At 41.3% G+C, this 17,665-nt stretch overlaps 1 protein-coding gene across 1 annotated transcript in view; it reads left to right on the top strand.

Moving 5' to 3' along the window:
- The window catches only part of ACSF2 (acyl-CoA synthetase family member 2), a 128,530-nt gene that overhangs the window by 1,124 nt on the left and 109,741 nt on the right, over positions 1–17,665 (top strand). Inside the window, exons 2-3 of the mRNA XM_063459062.1 lie at positions 13,370–13,565; positions 14,595–14,723. Of these exons, the coding sequence (XP_063315132.1) occupies positions 13,370–13,565; positions 14,595–14,723 (325 nt within the window). The remainder of the gene's footprint in view (positions 1–13,369; positions 13,566–14,594; positions 14,724–17,665) is intronic.

The following is a 17,665-nucleotide window of genomic DNA, read 5'->3' as shown; positions in this document are numbered from 1 at the left end:
TGAAAAGTTGATTCCTCTCCCTCTCACCCACTGTAAACTCCCTCTTGCCTACTTCCATTTCACATATATTTAATCCCTTAAGGACACAACTTCTGGAATAAAAGGGAATTATGACGGAATATTTCCGTTTGGTGTCCTTAAGGGGTTAAAAAAGAAGCCTGTGATCGGGCCGTGCAAGATCCCTGTGACATTAAGGTGGGGGTCAGGAGTCAGGGGTTTCGGTGCCGGGAGCCTCGCCCAGCGTTGCATGCCAGGTAAGTTAAAACCTTTTATTTGCAGGTTATACTGCAAATGGAGGGGGGTCCTTCTCCATTGTGCCCAGTAGGGAATTTTACATAGAAAAGCCCACCTCAAAAGCATTTAAGTAATCCTTTTAGAGAAGTCAGCACCTTTAATAGACCTGTCTCATTTATAAACTTGCTTTGAATGATTGTCCAACACAGTAGTGATCACTTTTCATAGTGAAACATTGGAATCAGTGCCTCTCTATGAGAAGCATTCTATATGGGTAGCATAGTTATTGCTGGACATGTCTTCTAGGTTCCCAATGCTTCTGTAGAGTAAGCACTGAATTGGCCCAGAGATTATCAATAATGGTAGAGCAGAGCTGTGGTGACAAGATGATTTCTCAGCTGAAAAAGAAAAAGAGCGAGAAACGTATTTTTTTTTTAAATAGTGGGATTCACTAAATCTACACTAAAAAAGGAACATTTAGAAATAAATACTTTTACTTTTAATGTTTGAGGTTTCCTTTTAAGTGACATTTAAAGAACTATAACCACTGCAGTTCATTGTTGTGATTATGGTGCAAGAAGTCTTTTGGGTGCTGCTCCGGCCAAGGTTTTCTGTCAAGCGGTTTTGAGCTGTGCGATCTCAATGCATGTTATTAGTAAAAGGGATAATCACTTTTTTTTTTTTTTATGTGAAACATTGTCAACCATTGGAAAAGTGATACATGCATTATGAGTTGCCATTGCAGTTTTCCTATCTTTCTGTCCTCCAAATCAAAATAAGCTGAAACGTGAACTTTGGAAAAGAGCTTAAAAACCAGTCCGTTCAGATGCCATTTACTTTCTCTAATTCCCACAAAAAAGAGATTCAAGGTTAAATAACCAAGGTAGAAATTAAAAAGCACATAGAAATTAAGGTATATACAAAATAGTTTGACCGCTAGTTATCAAAACTGGAATTAAGAGCAGGGGTCAAACTAGCTCTTTGGAATGCCTATGCATACAATATATGAATGTGTCAGTGTTTGTGCATAGAGTGTCAGTAAGTGGTTGTGTTGGTGTTCCTGTTTATCATTGTTTGTGTGTTTCAGTATTCATGTGAATACAATATGAGTGAGTGTGTATATCAGAGTTCCAGTGTGTTAAGTGACAGTGTTTATATCAATTTTTCCCTACACTGTCCCCTTTTCTTGCTCTCTTTCTTACTAATATATTTAGTCTCTCTGAGAGACTCTGGTGTATTTCCTGCTCCCAAGCATGCAAACGCAACTTCAATCCTAAAAACGCTTGACCTTTAGTATCCAACAACCACCATATCTACCCAATACAATTTGCCTCCAAGTTTCTCGAGAGAGTTGTGTATATAAGGCTGACTAACTTCTTAACTCTCTGCTTGACCTCTTCTGTTTCTGGTTTCCGCACTCATCACTATTAAAACTGCAATGTAATTGGTACAAAATCCAAGGGTCTTTATTCCTTTCTAATACTCTTTAATATTTCCTTTGCTTTCTACACCGTTGACTATCGATTTCTTCTCCTATCTATTATGTGCTTAATGCATTGAAATGGTGTCTCAGATGGATGAACTGTCTGCACCCTCTTTCCTATTTTTTACAAAAAGAAATCAGCACACTTTGTAAATCTTGCACTTAAAGGAAGTGAGGGTTTCTTACAGAAGCATTTGTTTGTGATTGCTGTGCGTCCACCGTACGTGAGAAATAGATTGGCCCAGGAGATCATAACTCGTGATGATTTCACAGAGGTTTAACAGAGTTGTGTCAAGAAGACCATTTCACTGTTGTGTTAGAAGAAACTTCCACGTTAGAACACTGTGGGTGGCCTCTACATCTAAATTAAAGAAATGCAACACTATAAATGTATTTAAAGTTAGAGAATTAGTATAGATGGGGATGCAGACCCCAGGTAAGAAGTTAACTGTTCACTTCTTACATTGGGGTGCTTCAGAACCATAGTGGTTATAGTCCATTACATAGTTAGAAAGGTAAGTCAGAGAGAAAATTAGTATTTTGTGAATTCTCATTGTAAAAAGTTGGATAAGTGGACAGTTACACCATGTGCATACCTTCCAACACTGGGAGTTGTGGATCAGGATGGGTGAGTCGGCGCTGCTCAGCCCCAGAAAAGGGATGGCCGCCCACTGACGTACTGAAGGGACTTGTCTGGCCTGTCCTCAGCACGCTGAACCTTACAGGATACTAGCACTCATGCATTGTGCTCTTTGCACAGCGGGAGCACATCATTGGATGCCCGTGGGCAGTTGCCTGGTGTCCATGGATGCGAGACACCAGAGAACTAACTCGAAACCCTGACATTCGAAAGTGTCCCTCCAAAATAAGGACTGTTGGGAGTCCAGCATTTATGCAGTGAGAAAAGTGTATCTGGCGAGTATACCAGTGTGTTTATATGTTATCTCTAGGTATGTCATGCTGACTGAAGATTTATATGTGAGAGTGAATATCCCTTTCAGTCATTTTCAGTGCAGTGAAATATCTACGTCACATTCAAAATATTTTTTGTAACATAGAATAGGAGAGTCATGAGAAGACATAGTCAACATGTTATAAAAAAGAAATATAATGGCATTTGTTTGTTTTGTGCCTGTCCTAACGTTATCAACATAGAAATTTAAAAAACATAAATATGTATATAAATGAATCCTGGGAGGGAATGGATATGCCTACCTCACTCCACCAAGGATTTATGACTTCCAATTTATGCAGTACACCTCTGCAATGAAAGCAAGAAGAAAAGAAGAGAGAAAAAATAAAATGACAGAGTTTCTATACTACCAAAATGGTAGTCCATACTTCCAAATGTATCTGGAATTATGACAAGGGCATTCGATGAGTAACTATAAGCTCCGCACAATTGATCCAAATGTTACTTAATTTTTTAAATTTATTTTTTCACTCATGCATACTGTTTGGCTGGTTTTGGTGATTTCTACATTTGGAAATAATCCAGCACCAATATTAGGATCTGGGATACATTTATTTATGTAAGTGTCCACATTGTCTTACATATTTAAGTCCCCTGTAGAATTGGAGTTGCAGCAACAAGTAACTGAAGAAAGTTTTTTTTTGCGTAATTCAGCTGGTTTTATTACTCATTGTTGATTACCTTGCACTGCATACAACGGAATGGTAATAAATGATGATCCCCTGGACCATCTTGAAGCGCGGGACTCCATTTTTTTTTAAATCCATACTTGCAGTGCTGCATCTTGCAGATAGATATTAGATAGCTCCCTAATTCCTAGGTATCAGGGAGCTATCTACTAAAAGGCTAAAATACCTAAATTGGTCTTATAGCCAAATTTACTAATACTAGGGAATGTCTAGTAAACAGTGAGCAGCCATAGTATCCCCCCACGCATGCCACGCGAGTGGGGGCTCTTAAACTGAACGGTGGACCTATTGCCCAGCCCCCACCCATGAGCGGCGGGTGGAGGCCCTAAATTATAATAAGGGGGGGGGGGAACCTATTGTCTTCCCCCTGGCCCCTAACCATGAGCGGCGGGTGGGGGCCCTAAATGAAAATGGGGAGGGGTGGACCTGGTGTCCTCCCCCCGGCCCCCACCCATGAGCGGTGGGTGGGGGACCTAAATGAAAATGGGGGGGGGGGCCTATTGTTCTCCCCCCTCTACCCGTACCCATGGGTGACGGGTGGGGGCTAAGTGTAAATACCCCCCTCCCAGGTGACTACCGGTCCCCAAGCCCCTAGTCACCCCACCACCCCAGAAATAGTGAGGGGGGAACAATAAAACTAAATCCCTGTAAATAAAAAGATTTAAAAAAAAAACTTACCATTTGATGTCTTCTTTTTTCTAAAATCTTATTTTTTCAGCCCCAGAAAAGTCCAAAAAAATCCAGAATACCCGTCGAACTTTGAAAATAAAATAAAAAAACAGAGTGCAAAAAACATTTGACAAAAAAAATCAAACCCGACGCTTAAAAAGTAATCCTTCTTCACCCATGGAGGGCACAGCGCAGACTGAGCTCCGCAGGACGGGGAAAGGCTTATAAAGTCTTCCCATGCCCTGCAATTAGGCTTAGAGCACTCTGATTGGTTGATTCCAAGCCAACCAATCAGAGTGCTCTGACAGGTAAATGAATAGACTGACAGGTAAGTCTCTACATTTACCTGTCACAGTACTCTGATTGGTTGACTTGGAATTCAACCAATCAGAGTGCTCTGTGTCATTTTACACAGCATGAGAAAGTTCTTTGGAATTTTCCCATGCTGTGTAATTTGACTCATAGCAACACTCTGGTTGGTTGGATTCCAAGTCAACCTATCAGAGTACTATGACAGGTAAATGTAGAGACTTAAAAGAATGGAAGAATGAGACAGCGCTTACTTAACTTATAGGCAGCAACCTTAAAAGGAATCCCTCAAACCCTTTAGAATAAGACAAGTGAAAACAATAAAAAAGGCTGCGCCACAATCAGTAATAAAAAGTCCAGTTAAAAGGAAAAAGTCCAAATATTTTAGCCTTACAGATGTTCTTTGGTGATGAGATCTTCTACTATTGTCTTCTACCTCATCACCAAAGACCATCTGTAAGGATAAAATATTTGGACTTTTTCCTTTTAACTGGACTTTTTATTACTGATTGTGGCGCAGCCTTTTTTATTGTTTTCAAATGTAGAGACTTACCGGTCAGTCTATTCATTTACCGGTCAGTCTATTTCACCCTCAGGGCACTATAGTGCCAGGAAAACGAGTATGTTTTCCTGGCACTATAGTGATCCTTTAAAGGACCACTCTAGGCACCCAGACCACTTCAGCTTAATGAAGTGGTCTGGGTGCCAGGTCCAGCTAGCTTTTACCCTTTTTTTTATAAACATAGCAGTTTCAGAGAAACTGCTATGTTTATACTGAGGGTTAAGCCAGCCTCCAGAGCCTCTAGTGGCTGTCTCATTGACAGCCGCTAGAGGCGCTTGCGTGCTTCTTACTGTGAAAATCACAGTGAGAGCACGCAAGCGTCCATAGGAAAGCATTATGAATGCTTTCCTATGCGACCGGCTGAATGCGAGCGCGGCTCCTGCCGCGCATGCGCATTCAGCCGATGACGTCGCGAGGAAGAAGAGGAGGAGGAGGAAAGCTCCCCGCCCGGCGCTGGAGAAAGAGGTAAGTTTAACCCCTTCCTCCCGCCAGAGCCCGGCGGGAGTGGGTCCCTGAGGGTGGGGGCACCCTCAGGGCACTCTAGTGCCAGGAAAACGAGTATGTTTTCCTGGCACTAGAGTGGTCCTTTAACACTTGTCCAAAATAAACCCTGTTCCATATTGCATTAACCCCTTAAGGACACATGACATGTGTGACATGTCATGATTCCCTTTTATTCCAGAAGTTTGGTCCTTAAGGGGTTAAAAGAGTATTTGTTCTCTTATCTGTGGCCCTGAATCTTATCTATTTTGCCCTATGTTCTAGTTATTATTTTAGTGGCAACAAAAAAATGGAATGTTAGGAGGGATTGTTTTTTGTTTAGCGTCTGCCATTTCAGATGTAACAAAGCAATTTCAGGTTTTAACAAGAAAACAAAAGAACATAATCTATCCTAATGAGATCGGTCATATAGTAAGGTTAACACATAAAATATAACATTTAATAGATATTGTTAAAAAGAAGTAAAAAAAAAAAAAACCTATAAACACGTGAATACAAGGGAAGGGGGAAATAAGTACAGAGGATTTTGTTCTAAGTACATTTACTAAGGGAATTCCTATTAGTGAAAAATAGAAAGGAAAATGACCAACAGTAAATTCTAGAAATCTATAGATAGATCATTAGCTTTGCTTTAGCAGAAGATAATAATAACATTTAGCAAAGTCCGTAACCGGAAACAAGTAACTAACTAAAGACATGTAGCTGTCGGTAACAACTATAAGAAAAGTAAATGTATCTTATGAGGCAAAAAACACACGTGGAAGAGAAAGGGAGATATCGCCTAAATGTCTTGTTTGGATGAGTCCAAACTGGCTGATAAATGCCTGTGCTTGGCCAACAATGTCTAATATTATAAAAAAAAAAAAGCGGCCTATACTGCAGCATAACTCCATACTCAAACCCCAGCTAACGGATCGCCCAACAATCACTGCCAAAAGATCCCCAAATTTGCTAAATCTACTGGTACATAGCCACACGGCAAGCATTGCCCTGAAATCCAACTGGCTCGCCAACACCAAAGGAACCTTCAGATGTGGGCATTGTAAGGCATGTAAGTTCATCACTCCCTCAACTACAGTAAAATCTACACAGTCCAATATTAAGGTACACACTAATGCACTTATTAACTGTAGCACCACTCGGGTTATATATATATATATATATATATCTCATAATAACATGCAGTTGTGGTGCTCAATATATAGGTAAAACCATTCAGCAATTTCGACGTCAGATACTTCAACATGTTGCCTCCATCACAAATGTCATTACTCCAACTCCAGTAGCCAGACACATTTAGAAATGTCATCAGGGCATACATATTAGTAGCTTCCTACAGTTTTCTTTTTTGCAATATCAGGTTTTATATCAATAACAGCATTACCAATTGAATATAGTTTTCATAACCCAATTCCCACGTTTTTTTAATTATATCACGATTCCACCAAATGTGAAGATAGTCCCCACTCATCCATTATTATTATTAATATTATTGGTATTTATATAGCGCCAGATTATTCCACAGCGCTTTACATTAAATCCATGATGTGAGCATGGCATTCGGATAGTAAATTCATGTATACAGAACACATTTGACTGATAGCATTTTATCCTATTTGCCTGTTTTTGTATTTTAGTTACTTTGAGGTGTCAGGCACCGCTATATAAACCAATGTGATTTCATTAGCAATCTCAATATTCCCCAGCATTATCAGTGCTTTCAATACTTTCTACCTTGAGCATTCAGCAGTTCTCAGGAAGTACAAAGCAAAATGTACTTTACAGCGTTTAGTAGTTCATTAACCTTGTTTACCTGCTGCCTCTTTACTTGTTACAGCATGCCACTGGAGAACATATGATTTTCTCTTCAGCCATTGGGGATACAAAACAAAAACAAGCTGTGCAAGAATATTGAGATATTTCCCCACAGCATCTAATAGTTGGCTATTTCATCCAGAGCTGTAGAGCTCAGATTAGATAGCTGATATTTAATGAGATTGTGTAGCTCTGGAAATGCCACTTACCACCGTTACTGCTCTCTTAAAGAAATACCACTTGTACAATGGCCACTACAGACTGTTGTAGTGGTTGCCAAGTGTGCCCTTGTGTCATCCCAGTGTAATTTGTCAATCATTTTAATAGAGTTTGACAACTTACACTGGATACCAGCAGGTGCATACCCTGTTTCTTGGATTCCCCTGCAGGAGAACCCATAAAAAAAAATATATGGAATAAAAAGTAATCTTACACCTGGGTTTGCAAAATATGAATGTGAAAAATATGTGCTGTATATGTAATTATTATAGATGATTAGTGGCTGTCTAGAGAATCTATTTTGAGAGCAAGTACTAGGCATGACAAAATAATAGGGCGTTGGTAAAATCGGTCCTATTTCTGGACCCATTACACATGCTCAGTCTCCTTTATGAAAGAAATACAGAGGCCATCCATTCAGCTGCCATTTGAGCGTCTGGCCCACACACTCAAGAAAAGTCATGCGTATTGCTTTCTGTTAAGGAGCTCTAATTGGCTCATAGTAGGAAGGGGCGGAGTTAGTGGCACAGCAGAAGACGACCGCCTCAGGTTAGCCATGAGCACCCTGTTAGCATGATCTACAGGCACAGGGTAAAGTTCCTTCACACAGTAATTTCTTTATCTCTTGTTACCGTTTGTGTGATGTAAGCAAGCAAGAGCACTTCATTTTAATACAGATGTTCATTCACTGGGTGAGGGATACTCCAGTGTGCTTTCCTAGGTTGTTATTACTGATTATACAAGCATTATAAGCTGCTGCACTTTCAACGTGTAATGCTTTGCATAATGAGGCAGACCCCTTGTAATTAGGTAGAACGGATAGATTACTGTTTAGCTAGTCTTGCGCTGGAGGTATCTACATTCAAGTGTAGGAGTTTGGAGACTCGGGGAGGCTTGCAATGTGCACACAATTAGACCATGCGCAAGTGATATACACTTGGTCAGAGTGTGTGCTTCCTGCATGCCTCCCGACCAGCAGATGCCCAGTGTAGCAAACTATTTATTTTATTTTTTTTATTTCTGACCCTGACATACTGCTTAAAAGGCATGAGAAATCAGTCCATGTGCTCATGTCAATCCCACCCGGGGCAGTCCACAGGAGCAGGGAGCACATTTCATCATTTGTCCTATTAGAGCAAACAGAGCGTCATGCACACTCTCTGGCAAGGAATAATGAGTTACAGCATTATCATATCTGGCAGCACAGGAGTTCAATAGAAGCCCAGTCTCTCACATGTCTCTAGGTACTGTGATCCTTGTTTGCAGGTAGCACGGTCCTCTAGGGTAAACAACAGGCACAGTCCTTGTAATTGCATATACTCCAGGCACTTTATTTGTAAATCCACACAGGAGACGGCAGTAAATGAAAACATAAATATAACACAAATCCCTATAAACAAAAACCTAGCTCGTCTGAGCACTAACTAACATTAGGTTCCCTATCTCTCAGGGGTTAAACTAAAACAAAACAATATTGGTTTCACCAACCTAGTTCTTTGTCCGCTCTCAGCACTCCCAGTGCTCCAAGCCAGCCTTGACTGCTTCCCTTTCTGCACTCCCAGTGCTCCAAACCAGCCTTGACTGCTTTTCTTTTGCACTCCCAGTGCTCCAAGCCAGCCTTAACTGCTTCCCTTTCTGCACTCCCAGTGCCTAGTCTCCTTGACTCTCTCGCAGGAGAGAACAGCCTCTCTCCTACCTGCTTCCTGGGAGGAAGCCAGCAATCCCCCCTTTTACCTGCCTAGCAGGGAGGGGTTTATTCCCACTGCTACAGCTGATTATCTGCAGCTGAGCAGTGGGTTGGAGACAGTCCAAAAAACACAATTTATCTATGTCTCCCAGGAAAACACAATTTATCTATGTCTTCCAGGAAAACCACTAAAATGTGGAGTGGAGCATTGGCCCACCCTTCTCTCCAAATGCTCCACCCCAGGGGCCCATAACTAAACATAGCTTTGTGTTGTGCAACACACAAACTACATATACTCCCCCTGGGGTTAAATGGCCTCTCTGCCTTCACTTTATCACAGTACCTACTGTTTAATGAAGTACATTATATTACCACCTCTGCCTGCTGGCTGATCCTTACTTAAAGTGGTTGCTAGTGGTAACTTGCTAAATGAGAAATATAGAGTCTGTTTGGTTTACATTCAGTTGCTCCACTTCTTTCTGCCTTCTTTATACATGCCTCATTTAACGGAGGACCTACAAGCTGAGAAGGCCAATGATGTGTGTACTGATGGGCATATCTAACAGAGCCGCTAGGCCCCTGTCCGATCGGCACTGCTATGAAGAAGTTAGTGCAGGTCACTATGAAAATATATTCAACTAAAGTGGGCTGTGCTTGCAGGTCCACCCTTACTGAATTATATCACCAGAGAGATCCTCCAGTAATGCCTAGGGGCTTAACCCCTATATCGAAAAGAGAAATTGAAAAATTCAAAACGCTCTCACACAAAATAGTTTATTTTATTTATTTTTTAAATTCTTTATTTTTGTTGTGCGTGTTTTAACAACGAGCGTGTGGTGCCACAACAGCAGTCACACGCAAAATCATACATTTTCAAACAGGGCAAGTAAAATGTCTGCACAAGTTTTATATATTATAAAACAGAAATGATATGTATAGCGTGGGTCTGTGAGTATACGGCATAGAAACATGTTTGATCTATCTATGCTAACAATAGTAGGAGCAGGCAATAGTTGCTTAATGGCTAGCACATTGCAAATTATAAGATATGAAACTGTTAGAGATTAGTCACATTTTTTTCAGTATTTATATGATCTTTAGAACACATTGTAGACAGGTGGAGGCAGCAGCTAAGGCTTAGATTATAAAGGCAAACAAGATGTGTTACTGCTTCCCTGTCCACTGGGTGGCCTGGCAGGTGACCTGCTATTGCTAAAGTGGGATCAATAAAGGTACAGGATGCAAACGTGAACTATTTAGCATGTGGTCGCAGGGAGGGGGGGTATGTGTACCACCGCTGTGGGCCCAGGTTGGGGGCTGAGTTATGCAGGCAAGGAGTCCCTCAGCCTATGCCTGTTACGGGCATCGGTAGCATATACTTGCTGTGTCCATGTAAAGCTCGCTGCTCAGTGGGGCCCCCGGGTTTAGTTCCATCTGTGGTGTTTCTGTGTGAAGCGTCCTTTTGTATAGCCATGTGGTGTTCAGCTATCCTCTCCGGGTGTAGAGTTGTGCCTCCTTGGACCGAGGTTCTTTGTTTAGGTAGGTGGTGTGGCTGCAGGGATGGCTCGTTGATCCAGCTGCTGTGTGCATGGGAGCGAGTGCGTGGGTTCCGGCAGCCTGGCACTATGGTCCGCCATGATGGTTTTTGGTGCCTTCGTGGCCGTTTAGAGGGCCTGTTGGCTTGGAGTAGGTATCTGTAATGGCGTCTGCGGGTCACAGGGCGGATCCATAAGGCGATCGCTCTGGCTGCTTGGTTGCAGGACGCTCCGCGGTGGCGAAGTAGTGTCCAGAGGCCCTTGCAGAGCCTGTTAATGCCCTCCATGCAGCGAGCGGGTAGTGTGGTGTGTGCGCCCGCCCTTCTTGGCTCCTGAGCGGCCATCTTGTGTGTACCCCGGTGGTCCAGCGTTCCTGCCGGCGATGTAGCCAGATGGCTGATCATCTTGCCTGGTCTGTCTGTCCAGTGGGGACCGGGATATCCCCCACCGGTCCAAAAAGGGGGGGGGGGTAGGAGACCTGCTTAGTTGCTTATAGGGTCTGGTGTCGGAGAGCGCGGCCGCCTCTCCCCAGCTCCGGCTTCTGTAGGCCGCGCTTGGTGTCCCGCTTTTCTGGCTCCTACGGGCTCCAAAAAGGTCTCGTTTTGTTCAGGGGTGCACCCCCGACGTGGGTGATGCACCCTGGTAGGTCTTTGGGTTATTTAGCCCTCGTTTATGCCGTTTTTCCTGCCCGTCGAGCAGGAGCTCGTGTCCCCTGCTTCTGCTCCGTTCGGCGGTCAGGCTCCGCCCCACAAAATAGTTTTTGAGCGTGAGCGTTTAGCTGGAGAAATAGTTAACAATGTTAAATATACACTTAACCAAACAGTAAAGAGAGCAGGTGTTTATTATCAAAGCCTGTTGGCTAAACCTCTGACTGACATATGGAAACCATGATAGTAGTACCCTTTCAATATCTGGCTTTATTGATTTATTTGCCAATGTAGGGGGATTATCTAAATATCAGGGCACCATATTAAGTAGTGCAAATTGTTGCACTGTTAAGATGCAAGTTAGGGGAGATGGTCTGGTATGGTAATTACCAGAATAATGTGGATATCTGTCTCCAATATATGGGGACTTTCCACCAGAATATTGAGGTAAGTATAATCATGGACTGCAGTTATATACACACACACACACACACACATCTAAACAGGAATGAGAACTGTTAGTAGATCTGCCACAAATTCAATTAAAGCTGGACCTATTATACCTTTTAACACTACTCAGGGTTAAGTGGTTAAATTAGATAGAATGATAAGAATGGTCACATCTAAATATATGCATATATTAAACAGTTAAAAATGTTCCTTGTTAGTCTGTATATATGTGTTGCCAAATGTATCAATTGCGGCAAATATATAGTTGAAAAATGCTGCAGCATAGTGACCTAACGTTCTTATAGTAGACAAAGTAGTATAGGTAAAAGACAAGCCTCTCTCCCTGTTAAACTTGCTCAATAGTCAGAGGAGTAAGAAAAAGAAAAGTGAAGTGAAGTGCTATAAAATGATATCATGTTTAAGTCTGCATGATATGTTACACCATTGTGAATAGGTGTATAGTGCCCTGTGCCAAAGAAAAAAGAAGATGCCCAACGCGCGTTTCGGTGCACAGTGTGTGCACCTTTGTCAGTCGTCTGACGCTGTGCATTGAAACACAAGTTCGGCACCTTCTTTTTTACTCATCAATAATCCAGTGTGTATAAGTGTGAGTTTTATTGCTGTGGAGCTTTATGCTACATTTACACTCACTGCACATTACTCAACGATATATTGCCATGGAGTTTCATGAGGCACTTATACTTGTTGCATACTTGCGTGAGTTTTGGAGGTCTGTGATACACACACACTGTACATTACATCAAATTCAGTAACTACTAATAGATTTATTACCTATATTTCTTATTAATTTCTGCCATACGAGTATAAAACTGAGAACGCTACCGCTCAAAAAATTGTTTGCTCAGATTTTGCTGTGTATGAATTTTTTAAACTTGTGTGTATTTTTTGTGTTTATTTTGTTTAACTTGCAGTGTTCAGAGTTATGGCTATGTAGCTCATTATAGGCTAGTTTAGGATGGGCGGTGCGGTGTACCTAGATGCGGTGGAGTCTAGAGCCCCACCACCTTAACACTTCAAAAGCCGCCACTGGATGCCGCATTATACATGCACATCCATGTAGTTGTTGTGCAACTTTTTAAGTCAGTTGTGTGTAACATCAAAGTGTTTGCCATCTCCGTCTCTGTGCAAATTGTCCTTGTGCCGTGTACCAAACTCTCTAAAATAAACACTATGGCCAGTCGAGTATTTTTGTTGTAAGCACAGTTTTTTAGATGGTTTGAGTCTTTGCTCCCACTACCCTTTTCATTTATGGCATGTATCATCAGACTGATAGATTGCCCCACTTCCAAAGAGGGAAGACCTCTCCAAAACCTAAGAGGGAAGTTTACTTGTATGATGGGAAAATAAATAGGTAAAAATAGTGTAAATGTAGATGTGTAAATTTCAGATAAGTCATATTATAAACATATAGTACTTTTTAGACAGTGATGTCTGTGTAATAGCATTTGCCCCAGGAATATCCCCTGATTGACATATTTCTTTTCAAACATTTATTGAATTCAGTAGTGTATAAATGCTTTTGTTAGTAACATATCTGCATGGAAACACACATAATAATGTACTTTTGTTTTTTAGCACATTGCTGACAGATGTTCCACCGCCCAGACCTGTTACAACCACCAGTTACGTCCATGGAACATGCCAAACGCCGCTTAGCAGTAATACTATGCAGCAGTGCTTAGCGGAAACCACATACCGACGTCCAGATCATGAAGCTCTTGTTGTCTTGGAGAGTGGCACACGCAAAACCTTCAGCCAGCTAAGCAAAGATGTGTGTATTATAGCATTGAAGGGATGTTTGGAGGACCATGAAATATTAATACAAAGTATGAGGAAAAGAGAGGGAGGAGTTGTTTGTATTCCCCTACTCAGTTCTGTGAACAGTTCTCTTAAAAGAACACTATGGTCACCCAGACCTCTTCATCACAATGACGTGATCTGGGTGCAATGGTCTTGACTCTTTAATAATGAAATGTAGGACATTGCAATTTTTATAAAAACTTTAATGTTCACATTGCAGGCTTAAATCCACAAAAAAACTGCAAATTGAAAACATTGCTGATCTGATGGTACAGCAGTATTTATAGTGCTTGGTTTAAATGCCTCTACTGGCTGTCATACTGACAGCCACTTGAGGTGCTTCCGCAGAAATAGCTGAGTAAAACTCTATTTCTATCAGATAGTTTCTAATGCCCCGTTTCCACTAAGCGTACGGTTTGGGTCGGTACGGTCCGGTACGCTATTTTGAGTGTTTCCATTATGAAAGTGGCCCATACAACCAAACCAAACTGCACCATTCCTAGGCCCCCTTCAGATGTAGGTCCATAGGAAATGGTACGGTTAAGGTGGAGCTACTGGTGTCACACTATACAATCCATTGATTGGCGTACAGGAAAACATCAATGCTCACAACAAATGACACGCTAGGCATTTAGTCTAAACCCTGCATGCCCCCTGGTGGTCCGACTTTGTATTCCTACTGCTATAGTGGTCATTTAATTGCCCACTAATGTCGGCATATAGCATTGATCTCTGCCAGCAGCTTCCTGCATGAGAAAAGTATTCCCAGGAAGACTGAAGAAAAGCCTGCAGTTTTGGGAATTGAAATAACTCACAACATTATGAGCTTATATTTATTTATTTATTTATTTACTCACATGATTTGTAAAAGAGCCTGCATTTAATAATGTCATATATTTCTTATAGTATCTATTTTCATGGATATATTCACATCTTCCAAATGTTTGTATATTGCCTAAACTGCCATCTATTGCAATCTGAACTGTAATCGTCTCCCTAGGTTGAAACTCTTGCTGCTGGTCTTTTAGCACTTGGCCTGAAGAAAGGAGATCGGTTGGGAGTGTGGGGGCCGAATAGTTATGAATGGATCCTGATGCAATTTGCTACAGCACAAGCTGGTATTATTATGGTGAGTTCATAGCACTACAGGGTTGGCAAATGTGCTTGTTGGAACTGTGGCTTTTGTAATAAGATGTTGTTATTCATATATTGCACTGTTTTAGAAGTTGGTATTGTACTGGGTTAAAGTGAGAAATCAAAGTGAATTTCAAATGTAAGGCCAGAGTAGCCAAATTGAAAGCATAGCTGAATTTTTCCAGTTTGGTTACTTTGACTTAGACAGACAGACAGACAGAAACATGTATAGAGAGTAAACTTGGAAAATAATGCCATTGAGGAGTTCTATAATACACTTTAGTATATAACCCTGTATGTCAATATTACCCTTAAAGAAACACTATAGGGTCAGGGACACAAACATGTATTCCTGACCCTATAATGTTAAAACCCTGCCTCCCCCAATATGCCACCTTGCTGACATCATCATCATTTATGATTTTAGCCAATGAAATGCTTTCCCAATAGGGAAAGCATTGAATTGGCTGAAATCGGCAAGGAGGCGGGATGGGAGCAAGGCCAAATGCCGGCCTGGGCAATCAATACCTTCTCATAGAGATTCATTGAATTAAGGCATCTTCATGAGGAAAGTTCAGCATATCCCTGCGGAGATGTCTAACCGCCGTGCTGCACACTGTGCAGCACTGTCCCAGGATGCACCTCCAGTGGCCATCTGAGGAGTGTCCATTGGAGGTGTCCCTAGGGGCCAATGTAAACACTGCCTTTTCTTTGAAAAAACAGTGTTTGCATGAAAATGCCTGCAGAGAATGATTATACTCACCAGAACAACTACACTAAGCTGTAGTTGTAGTGGTGACTATAGTGTCCCTTTAATATTCTTTTTTTTGCACAATAGAACTATATGATTAATATGTAAACAGCAGATAATATACAAACTACTTTGCTTTGTCAATGAAGTACCCATTTCAGGAATGGAAGATATCAACTAAAGTGAAATCTGCTCACGGTTCCATTGATAAAAGTGTTTTAAAATAGTTAAGCGCTCTAGTCAATGAGAGATAAAATTCTTCGAAGGCATCTTCGTCTATCATAAAGATACAAGCATGTAAGCAATAAAGTTCAATGCCGATTAAAGCCTTTATCAGTGGAGAATCCCTATATTTAACAATACATCTTTTTTAGTATGATTATTTATTTAGTAAACAAAATAAACCGTTCTAACAAGATATGTTTGACATGCGGGAACAGGAGGTGAAAAGGGCCCCTGCCCAGTGGAGCTTACAATCTAACACAATGAGGAAGAAATCCACAAAAGGAAGTGAGGGAATTAAATGATCTTCATCTACCAGAAAGGATGGTAGTGGTATTCAGGAATACAGAGCACAGTAGATGTGAGATGGCAGAAGAAGGTTGAATAGGATGAGGAATTAAGGGGCAAGATGATGGGCTTCTTTAAAAAAGTGTGAATGTGCTTTGGAAAGGCATCACTTAACGAGGAAGACCAGGAGAACGGTGAGGGTCTGGGACGTGGATGCTAATGAAAAGGAGATGTAAACAGAGTTGTTGGAGTGTTTTGTAGGTAAGCACAAGAACATTGAATCGATTCCTAAATGAACAGGAAGCCAGTGTCTAGACTCTAGACTGAAAAAGAGGTTGCTTCGTGAGAGTTGCTATATGTAAGTCAGATGAGATTGAAAGAGGCATTCGTTCTGAATTCTAAAGAGGCAATTTGGGCATTTTTTTAGGCATATAAGCAGAGGGTACTGATAATATGAGAAACAATGAGAGCTTCCTGAGCGAGAAAGAAGCAGTATTTGGTGATAGATTTTATTTAAAGGGAAAAGAAAAGATCAGAGTCAAATAGCACACTAAAGCAATGTGTCTGCAACGTAGAGGTTATGAAGTCTCTGTTGACCAATGTACAGTTTAGGCATCTAGACCACTTTGTCTGAAGTAAGGTCTAAGAAATGTATTACCAAAAACCAGAATGCCATGGTCTTCAATTTAGGGATCTCTGCTTTAACCTGAACCCTTATTGCAGCGCTGGTGGAGCCCAAAATAAACGACAAACACACAGGTGTAGGTCCTTAAAGAGCTGCCCAATATTATAATGTGTAGCAAGATAATAAAATGTATTCATGGCTAGGGGTGTGATGTAAATTTGTACCAATCAAGAGTTAACACATGTTCAAAGAATTAAAACTTGCTGCCCATAAACCCAGCCCATCATTCCATAAAGGACCACTATAGGCACCCAGACCACTTCAGCTAAATGAAGTGGTCTAGGTGCCAGGTCACTCTAATTTTAACCCTGCAGCTGACAACATAGCAGTTTCAGAGAATTTACACTGAGAATTTACACTGAGGGTTAATCCAGCACTTACTTGACGCTGGACGTTCTCATGGCCCTCCTGCGTCAAAAACGATCCCCATAGGAAAGCATTGAGTAATGCTTTCCTATGGGTTGGTTTGAATGCGCGCACTCCTCTGGCTGCGCATGCGTATTCAGCTCCACCCGGGAGCTGACGTCGGTGGGGAAGGAGAGGTCACGGTGCTGGATTAAGGTAAGTGGCTGAAGGGGTTTTAACCCCTTAAGTGGCAAGATAGGGGGGCACTCCAAGAGCCTATAGTGCCAGGAAAACAAGTTTGGTTTCCTGGCACTACAGGATCCATTTAACTGGCATTATTTTATCTCTGTTAGAAGCTGGTGATTTCTCAGTTATTTGCTGGGAAAAAAAAATGAAAATGCAAATGTCCTTGAAATGTTACAGCCAGTTAGTAAAGCATAATATAAAGAAAGGGACTATCGCCTAAACAATGTTATATCAAAAGGTAAAAAACAAAACAATTCCATCATAAGGACTCAAGTGGTTTAGTACAATATGTCATAATATAATAACACCAACGCATAAAAAGAAAACAAATTGTAATAATACGGTTAGGTGCTAACAGATTAAACGCATAAATCCTTTATTCAAATAAATATTGCTATCA

Source organism: Pelobates fuscus, chromosome 6, assembly GCF_036172605.1.
Source record: "Pelobates fuscus isolate aPelFus1 chromosome 6, aPelFus1.pri, whole genome shotgun sequence".
In the NCBI taxonomy this organism is placed as follows: domain Eukaryota; kingdom Metazoa; phylum Chordata; class Amphibia; order Anura; family Pelobatidae; genus Pelobates; species Pelobates fuscus.
Note: the sequence above shows the minus strand (reverse complement) of the source record. Positions and strands in the feature narration are given on the sequence as shown.